This window comes from Oncorhynchus mykiss, chromosome 20 (genome assembly GCF_013265735.2).
Source record: "Oncorhynchus mykiss isolate Arlee chromosome 20, USDA_OmykA_1.1, whole genome shotgun sequence".
NCBI classification, from domain to species: Eukaryota; Metazoa; Chordata; class Actinopteri; order Salmoniformes; family Salmonidae; genus Oncorhynchus; species Oncorhynchus mykiss.
The window spans coordinates 7,628,178-7,638,844 of NC_048584.1; the positions used below are offsets into that span (position 1 = coordinate 7,628,178).

The 10,667-nt window shown below is 43.5% G+C and overlaps 1 protein-coding gene across 1 annotated transcript in view; it reads right to left on the reverse strand.

Moving 5' to 3' along the window:
- The window catches only part of gas7b (growth arrest-specific 7b), a 56,616-nt gene extending 46,260 nt beyond the window's left edge, over positions 1–10,356 (reverse strand). Inside the window, exon 1 of the mRNA XM_036955688.1 lies at positions 9,865–10,356. Within this exon, the coding sequence (XP_036811583.1) occupies positions 9,865–10,044 (180 nt within the window). The 5' untranslated portion in view covers positions 10,045–10,356. The remainder of the gene's footprint in view (positions 1–9,864) is intronic.
- Positions 10,357–10,667: the final 311 nt, after the last annotated feature.

A 10,667-nucleotide genomic window follows, 5' to 3' on the forward strand; every position in this document is an offset into this window, starting at 1 on the left:
GATTGCCTCGCCTGGTTCACCAACTACTTCTCTGATAGAGTTCAGTGTGTCAAATCTGAGGGTCTGTTGTCCGGACCTCTGGCAGTCTCTATGGGGGTGCCACAGGGTTCAATTCTTGGACCGACTCTCTTCTCTGTATACATCAATGAGGTCGCTCTTGCTGCTGGTGAGTCTCTGATCCACCTCTACGCAGACGACACCATTCTGTATACTTCCGGCCCTTCTTTGGACACTGTGTTAACAACCCTCCAGGCAAGCTTCAATGCCATACAACTCTCCTTCCGTGGCCTCCAACTGCTCTTAAATACAAGTAAAACTAAATGCATGCTCTTCAACCGATCACTACCTGCACCTACCCGCCTGTCCAACATCTCTACTCTGGACGGCTCTGACTTAGAATACGTGGACAACTACAAATACTTAGGTGTCTGGTTAGACTGTAAACTCTCCTTCCAGACCCATATCAAACATCTCCAATCCAAAGTTAAATCTAGAATTGGCTTCCTATTTCGCAACAAAGCATCCTTCACTCATGCTGCCAAACATACCCTTGTAAAACTGACCATCCTACCAATCCTCGACTTTGGCGATGTAATTTACAAAATAGCCTCCAATACCCTACTCAACAAACTGGATGCAGTCTATCACAGTGCAATCCGTTTTGTCACCAAAGCCCCATACACTACCCACCATTGCGACCTGTACGCTCTCGTTGGCTGGCCCTCGCTTCATACTCGTCGCCAAACCCACTGGCTCCATGTCATCTACAAGACCCTGCTAGGTAAAGTCCCCCCTTATCTCAGCTCGCTGGTCACCATAGCATCTCCCACCTGTAGCACACGCTCCAGCAGGTATATCTCTCTAGTCACCCCCAAAACCAATTCTTTCTTTGGCCGCCTCTCTTTCCAGTTCTCTGCTGCCAATGACTGGAACGAACTACAAAAATCTCTGAAACTGGAAACACTTATCTCCCTCACTAGCTTTAAGCACCAACTGTCAGAGCAGCTCACAGATTACTGCACCTGTACATAGCCCACATATAATTTAGCCCTATCAACTACCTCTTTCCCAACTGTATTTAATTAATTTATTTATTTTGCTCCTTTGCACCCCATTATTTTTATTTCTACTTTGCACATTCTTCCATTGCAAAACTACCATTCCAGTGTTTTACTTTCTATATTGTATTTACCTTGCCACCAAGGCCTTTTTTTGCCTTTACCTCCCTTCTCACCTCATTTGCTCACATTGTATATAGACTTGTTTATACTTTATTATTGACTGTATGTTTGTTTTACTCCATGTGTAACTCTGTGTTGTTGTATCTGTCGAACTGCTTTGCTTTATCTTGGCCAGGTCGCAATTGTAAATGAGAACTTGTTCTCAACTTGCCTACCTGGTTAAATAAAGGTAAAATAAAAATAAAAAAAATAAAATTGACGTGGTCTGTTTTCTAGACGGCAATATCTCATTGGCTGTCTTTGAACACGGTCACTGAGTGAATTTGTCTTCGAACCGTCAGTCAGTAAATCACCGTTTAAAGAGTATATGGGCTCTGTGAACTGGGCTCAACCTTTTAATAACGACAAATGTGTTGGACCTCAATGTAAAATCTCTAACTCCGCTTCACAACATTGGGAGAGGTCGCATCTTGAATTAACTTTCATATGAGCCATGCATTGATATCAATGGGGAGTTAGAATTTAGGCCACAATTAGGCACACGGGGGATGCAATGAGTGAGGGAATGAGCACCTATGTGTGCTGGGAACTAGGAACTTTGACAGCACATGAAGCCAGCTTGTCCCGGCATATGCAACATTAAATAATGCACCATGCCAGATGGTTAACCTCGACAACCCCAGACTGCCTGTGGCTCTGCATTCACAGGATGCCAGAACAGCCCCTGGCTAAGAACATATGGTTTCAGCTATGGTTGTCTGGAGAGCAACAACAACAATCATGGTCGTCTCTGTGAATGGCTGGCTGTCTGTGTTCTGTAGAACCACAACAATCATGGTCGTCACTGTGAATGGCTGGCTGTCTGTGTTCTGTAGAACCACAACAATCATGGTCGTCTCTGTGAATGGCTGGCTGTCGGTGTTCTGTAGAGCCACAACAATCATGGTCGTCTCTGTGAATGGCTGGCTGTCGGTGTTCTGTAGAACCACAACAATCATGGTCGTCTCTGTGAATGGCTGGCTGTCGGTGTTCTGTAGAACCACAACAATCATGGTCGTCTCTGTGAATGGCTGGCTGGCTGTCTGTGTTCTGTAGAACCACAACAATCATGGTCGTCACTGTGAATGGCTGGCTGTCTGTGTTCTGTAGAACCACAACAATCATGGTCGTCTCTGTGAATGGCTGGCTGTCGGTGTTCTGTAGAGCCACAACAATCATGGCGTCCATCATGTTTAGAATACAGTATCTATTCCATTCTAATTCTCTTTTGACACGGTGCTTATTCCATAAACCTAGTAAAGTCCCCCAAGTCATAAAGAGAGTTACCGTAAGCTCAAGCTGAGGATCACTTCAACCCAAACCAATGCCATTGATTCATTTTTGCTGAAATAACCAAATCAAGTCACCCGACCTTAGTTAATGATGACTAGTCCCAGTAGGGCTACGAGTACAAACAAACATGTTTATTATAAGAGCAGAGTGGTCCATGGTATGTATGGCATGACAGACACATCCCTGTGATGGTTTTACAGCCACGTTTCCCACACCCAAAAACACAAACAGCATCTCTTACTATGGAAAAACTAAATAGCTCATAGCTTTCCATTTCAGTGCCACTGGCTCCCCGCCTGGAAAACCAGGAATCATTTGTCAAATTCCCGTCGGAAAAATGGCTGTAAATACCCTGGGCCTGTGGGGGAGGTCAGTGAGAGTATGAAGAGGCATTAAACTATGCCGTTACCCTTTCACCTGAGTTGTAATAGGCTAGCTAAGACCCCAGGAAGAGAGAGAAAGTGCTATGTTGAGAACAAACATTAAAAGGATTGTTCACTCCACAGTCAAAGTTTTAAGTTTGCTGAAAGCGGTTGAGCTTCCAACAGGGAATATGAGCTCTTGGATCCATCCAATTCAATTATAGATTTAGGATGGACACAGAGACATTTGATATAAAGCTCTTAACGTTTTGTATAAATAAATATCTCGATTGGACCTCTGCGTAAAATAAATCACTATTTGTTAACCATGTTTTTGTTAAAGTATAGTCAAGAAGAGAGAAAACTGGGTTATGGAAGTACAGAAGTACTAAGGCTAATTCCCCCAGCCTCACCAGAAATAGTGTAAACATTAGATTGGGTTTCAGACCACCCAATGGCAATTATTTTGTATATCATGTCAATGTCTTCAAGACAAATGAATATAATTTAAAGATGTAAAACTTCTGGCTTGATCAATTGAAAAGATTCTAATATTGAAGTTGAAGAAAAAAAAATGTATTCAAAAATGAATTGCAGCAAGTCATTTAAATCTCATTTAGAACAAGACCAACAAGAGTGGGCTTCTGTCTTAGAATTAGATTCATGAGTTTCTCTTCAACTTCCATCTGGGTTTTGACATCAGTCTATTCGTGTTTGACAACATAAGTAGGTGATTCACTGAGCAGATACTGAACGGTCAGCAGGTTTGTGAAATGGAGGTCGCCCACTCATGGACTGAGAGGAGAAATGTGCAGCCTCTGTATTAGTGGCCTTCCAGAGTTTCAACAGAGCAAAGCTTAGCTGCCCTTACTCATGCCTGAATTACTCATAGACTCCTGACATGCGGTGGTGTGAGCTCAGTGTGTGTGTGTGTGTGCGCGTGCCACAGGAGGTTGGTGGCACCTTAACTGGGGAGGACGGGCTCATGGTAATGGCTGGAGCGGAATGGTATCAAATATGTCAAACACAGGGTTTCCTGGTGTTTGATGCCATTCCATTCGGACCGTTCCAGCCATTATCATGAGCCCGTCCTCCCCTCAGCAGCCTCCACCCGTGCGTGCATGCCTGCGTGTGTGTGTGTGTGTGTCTGTTGTTCAGCCTGTCCTCCAGTGACCTCTAGTCAAACATCTGGATGTAGGAAGATGGGGGTATGAGGGTCAGGGTCTGTATGTGAAACCAGCGGTTCGGTTCTAGTTGAGCCAGGGATGGCAGTGTCCTGTACACGACCAGGTATAACACAACACGCCAGAACAGAGGTGGAACAGTATCATGAACCAAGGACAACAGGCCATTACAGAGAACATAAAATTCCCAGTACACCAGGGCCAACCAACTGTAACAGTTCTTCCAACTGTGGTTTAAATAAGTATATGTTGTTCAGTATACAGAAACATTGAGGTCGCAAACAATGCTGGTGATGATTCTTGAGAATGAGAAATGTTTGGAGTTTTCCAATACTGCCAAATGTTGTACATCCTCAAAGCATCTGAAGTAGCCTTGGGCTGTACAGAGATATGACGTGACCACAAGCCACAAACCCAACAATGTGCATATATTTACATGCCAGCATATAGCCACAAACAGGGGCTGGCACACACACACACACACAGAGGGTACCTCCTAGTCATGAGGGATGGCAAAAATAGTAGCAAGGTACACACGGTCTCTATTTACTTTGCCTCTTCATCCCTCCCTCCCTCCCTCTCTTCCACTGATCTCTCTATCCCACCCTATCCTGTCCAGTCAGCAGATGCCGTGTCAGAGGAACAGAGGTGTGACTGATGGTGGAAGTGTCTGTTTCCTATTATTCACTCACAAATACCTTTACTGTACTCTTATCAGCACCATCATATTTATATACCCAGAGTCACTTGCCTTCATTAGGTCACCACCAATAATTACAATGATGAAGGACTGGTGAATGTTGATGTGTACTTTCAGACCATGCAAAAGCTATACTAAAAGCCAATACGAAATATGGATGCTGTCGGGGGACATTTCCCCCTCAAATGTAGATAAAAGGCTCTGGTACACACACATGGTTATGACTCAGCAAATATGAGCTCTTCACAATCTATCGTCATCCGTTTAACAATGGCTCCCAATGGAGAGTGGAGCAGCCAGCTAACGGCTGTTGCCCAAGACTTCTGAGGCTGCGAAGGAGAAGAGGAGAGAGTTCTCAACCCTGTGAGATCACTCAGCCAGTGCCTGGTGGCTAGGGGGCCCTGGCCTCTCTCTCGGGGTGTGAGGAATACAGTCAGAAAGAAACATCTCTCTCACACACACACAGTCATTACTACCGTAAGACTCTGTCTAGCAGATGCAAGTGTACAGTGAAAAGACAGTGAAATGAGAGAGGGAGGGGAGATGGAGAGCGAGAGAGAGAGAGCTCTGCTTTGGGCTGTAGAGTATGGGGGCAGTAGCAGAGGTCTTTATTTGGAAGAGGTTGTTTTGGTTTAGGGCTATTGTGAGAGCCTGAAGCCACATTCCCAGATGCGCACACACACACACAGAAACTAGACACACATTTAGTCACAATGAGAGAGAAACACAGGCTGAGACATAAGGAAGCAGACAATAGCAGACAGTGTGTGGTGAGTGCTAGGGTGCTCCCTACGTGCAACAAAGCCTGTTTTGTGCTTCCTCTGCCCATACCAGTTTATGTGGATTGCACAAGACCTGTACCATGCCTTGTAGGTCTCTCTATCCCTCCTCAGGTCTCCTTCTCTAGCCTTACAAATTTAACTGATAATTGTCTCACGTCACTTCTACAATGTTGAGTTAGCGCAGCATGTGGAATGACTCTACTGACTGCTAAGGTCATGCTGTACAGTGGAAGATCATATCTTGTATTCACTAATTTGACAAAGCAAACAAAGAAATACAGCCACTTAATCCTTCTACTTGAATAGTATCCCAGGTAGGAGATATCAAACTGCAAACCTATAGAGATATCAAACATAGAACCTAGAAAGTAATTTCCTTTATAAAACAAGGAAAACCCTCATCTGCAGCTACCGTGTACAGCGGAGTAAACAAACAGTCTGGTTGCTATTCAAAGTAGTCAGAGTAACTACGGTATGATACTGGATAAATACAGATTATATACACTTTAGTGGAAAGTGTTTACCACAGGTATGACGTCAGCACTGGGAGTGGTGGTTAGAGAGTTGGAGAGTTTTCCCATGTTCCAGGCAGGGAAACACCTGGCAGTGTGGTGTGTATGGGGGCAGTAGGTCTCAGCAGCTCCCTGACCCTCACATTCCTCTACAGCGGAATTATGCCAGCCTAAATGACCATCTACCTACCCCCTGTGTCCTAACACTACACTAGACCAGTTACAACCACAGATACAGTTTCATAACACAGCTGACTAACCCACTGAGGGAAGGCTTTAAAGACAGTAATGAGAAAGGGTTTGATTTAACTAGGCAAGTTAAATAAGAATTTGTTCTTAACTACAATGACGGCCTACCGGGGAACAGTAGATGAACTGCCTTGTTCAGAACGACAGATTTTTGTTTTTTCCCCTCTTAGGCCCATCTGCAGAGTTAGGGTTACACATCCATCCACTACCCACATGAATATTTCAGGAGTAACGGGGGCGTCCTGATGACTTATGGGAGTGGTGCCCCAGTAACGCTGACCCTGCCCAGCTGTCATCTAGACTAGAACGGTGGTCTACATGCCCACACGGCACAGAATATAGCAGGCCTCATTGCCTCACCATGCCAGCTCCCTCAGTCACGCCAGTGCTGATAATCACACTAGACTGTCTTTGGGTTGGAGATTAGAGCGAGAGTGTTTGTGAGAGTGGGCCACTAAGGAGAGATGAATGCAGGATGCCATTCCATAGCAACTATTGGAATAATCATATAACAATAACATAGCATGGACACCACAAAATCCCAGTAAATTACACTATAACCTATAGTGTAATCTGTTTCGATTGGAACAGAGGTTAGCTAAAATACATAAGTATAGGAAATGAGCAACAACAAAAAAAAATTCTGGTAATAGTTGTTCATTGCCAACTCACCAACACGGCTGTATATGTAGCTAACTATCATACACCAAAATGTTAATTTTTCATTCACTCATTCTTCGAACCAATCAAATTCTTTGTTCCCCGGAGAGCCATTTCCATTGGGTGAAATCTGTCATCAATGGTGTGTCTAATTGGTCCATTCATCTAGATTCTACAGCTTTCATTTCCTTTGTCCTTTTTTCCTCATCTCTTCCTCATCAAGCTCCACCTCAATTAGTTTGGCACTAATCAGCAATCACTTGACTTGATGACTCAATGGCATGATCCATGATTCACCGTGCCCTGTTCCACTTCTGTTCATCAGTTAGGTTGTCATGGCCACCAGAGTCATACCGGTACAGTTGAAGTGAGAAGTTTACATAAACTTAGGTTGGAGCCATTGAAACTTGTTTTTCAACCACTCCACACATTTCTTGTTAACAAACTATAGTTTTGGCAAGTCGGTTAGGACATCTACTTTCTGCATGACACAAGTACTTTTCCCAACAATTGTTTACAGACATATTATTTCACTTATAATTCATTGTATCACAATTCCAGTGGGCCAGAAGTTTACATACACTAAGTTGACTGTGCCTTTAAACAGCTTGGAAAATTCCAGAAAAGGATGTCATGGCTTTAGAAGCTTCTGATAGGCTAATTAACATCATTAACATCTAATTAACTGTATATAAAACCATATAGACAACGGGTAGACTCATACTGATATAGAAAAATACAAATTTCAGCACTTTACTGATGTTAGGGGTGGAACCCCTCTTTAACCACCCTGTCCTAAACAGATAACATCATAAATGACATGACCTCTTTCTCTTGGTCAATCACTGAGCTTGGAAAATACACAAAAAAAAGTACAGGAAACAGTTCCTCAATCAACCGCAGCTGTCATCCCTCACCCAGGGATCACTGCTATAGTAACAGGAAATGTATAGCTTATTATAACCATCCCCTGAAACTACTTCTCATCTGAAAGTAGCCGGCGGGGCCCAATTATATGACACATTCTCCAGGTTCCATGACAACAACACAAAGATAAAGTCTACAAGTTAAAGTTGTTAAAAAAATAAAGTTATGAACATCTCATCATAAAAATATGAACTGAATGCCTTCTGTGCTGTATTTGTTTGTTCAAATGAAGGCAGCATCTATCCATACAAGGAGGTTCCTGGGGACTGTGTGGATCTGAGGGTCTGTCAAGGCGAGCACAGGCCTGATGACAGGTTCTCTGTTGAATGATTCATCAAAAGTTTGAAGAAAAGAAAAAAAAAAAGAAAGAAGAATAGACTGTTTGGAGAACAAAGCCTCGTCTGCTGAAGATGACAATGGAGCGTGTCTCAGACAGAGATCAAAGTGCCGCACTGTAAACTACGCCAGCAGTGAACACACACATTCCCCTGATTCCGGTGTTGAAAACACCCTGGTCTGAATTGATGATATATATGGCTGATTCTAGGTGCGTTTCCCTCTTGTTTGAATTCAAATGTAGAACAAATGGAAGGGATCAAAAGGACGTTCCTGAAAATGCCTGGCTAGTTTGATTGGTTGACCAGAATAAGGAAGTTCATACTGTTTTTTTTCCATTCAGATCTATATGCAAGAGCCAAGTCAGCATTAGAAGCAATCATTTGGTAACTCATTCGGAAGAACTTCCTGTTTCTACGTCAGTGTTTCAAATGAAATGTTGATGGTGCAACACACATCCTAAACCTGAGCCCATGCAACGAACTATTCAAGTCATGTCCTTCAATGCAGCCTCCACCTGTTACACATCCAGTATCAGGTCACGTCAGAGCAGCTTCCCACTTCTCCTTATCTGTAAAAATAGAAATGTACACTACTGTACCAAGTACCAGATTCCAAACCTCCCTGTGTGTACATGTACAACCTCTATCAAGAGATCTGACCCGTTATGATAAAAAGGTGGATGTTCACATGCTCTGGAACCCCAGGGTCACTGGTGATTTGGCAGCTCCCCTTCAAGCGCTACACAACTACATCAAGCTGGTATGTTGAATGACCGATTGAGGTGTGTTGAGGACCAGCTGCCTCGGCCAGCCGACCAGCCCACATCCTACAGATCTACTCCCATCTGCCCATCTCATTTCTGATCCAGTGATTTACTGTGTCCGCGAGTGTGAACATTGGGTGGGTGTCCATTTCCTTTTGCCAATTGTTGATTAAAACATGTAATTAATTAGCTGTGTGTTTTCTTGTCACTCTTGGCTAAAAACCTAAATTCAAGACCGTCTTTGCTAAGGATTTCCCTGTCCTTCTGTGAACCTTGTGTTCACCTGCATACCGCACAAGCGTGTGTTTGTGAGTACTTGTGACCTTGCTGTGACAGAGCAGTGTGTTCCCTCAGTAATCTGCCCCGTGCACTCATGCAGACAGACACAGGCAGGAGACCTGAGAATTCCAATGGAATGTGTCAGGAATGAGGAAATGTGGTGGAGGCCTCAGAAGAGTGGACAGGGCTGGGGAGGCTAGCGCTCAAGCTGATCGAACAGCAATGGGAAAACTGTTTATAAAACCCTAATCTCTTCTGAAACAAAAGTCGCCACATCTGTTAGATACCAGCCATGGGGTGTGAATATGGAGTTATGTGGATATGAGAGTGGACATATGTATTTACCACAATGTCAAAATATCTGAGTGTGTTATTTAAGTGTGAAGACATATTGACTCTTTATGATGACGTTATTTCATTGGGTAATATAGTAAGCATCATAAGAAACTCTTACTACTTCATTAGGTCTTACTGAGTATTACACGCCACTCCAAACTCAAAGGGAGAGGGGGAAAAAGTGTTTATTTTGTTGCCATTTGTTTCACTATTGGCATTGCAACATTTATTGATCTGAGAGTGGACATTCAGACTTACCTCTAAGACCTGAACATAACTTGCTGGGAACCATCCCCTGACTCCATCCAGCTCTCCTTCCCACCAGCCGCCAGGCAACGGCTGAACTATCTTTATGATTTCTCCAACTTCAAAAGTCAAACCCTGCTGATGTTGATCCCCGCTGAAGGAGTATAAACTTTTGCAGTAAGATCCAGACATCGTTATCTTCTCCGGTATAACGTCGGGTCCGCGCGTAGATTCACACAGACTGATCCCCTTCCTCGAGATTCACTTGGCTCTTTCTTGTCACACTTGTAATGTTCATTAGTTAGCGCATCAATGACAACAATCCAACATGTTGCGAATCTGGTTAAAGTACTTTCTGAGTGAATGAAAAGGTATCCCTTGTCAAAAGAATCCTATAAAATCCTGAACTCAGCGCAGATGCGTTCTGAGCGTGTGTATATGGGCGCTTCTCCGTTTGTGTGAACTCCCTTTCGCAAAGACCACAGTCAAGTCTGTGCTCCTTCAATTCCGATTGCGCCTTTCTATGAGATAACTCGGTACTCGCTTCCGTTTTATTTTTGCACATGAGTTATGTTGTGGGGATTAGTAATCAATTAGCAACTTTCACCAAGGCTGGGCCTATTGAAATGTAATGTACTTTGTCAATTGAATCACTTCTCCAAGACGCGATTGTTTATGAAGGTTTGACAAGGCGACCGTGGAAAATAATGTGACTTTGCCATAACGTGAACTGTTGAAACGGAGCTCCACCGATCAATGATATGCACGTCCAATGAATGCAGCTACGTAGTCATACTTTTGAAATGTGTGCCACA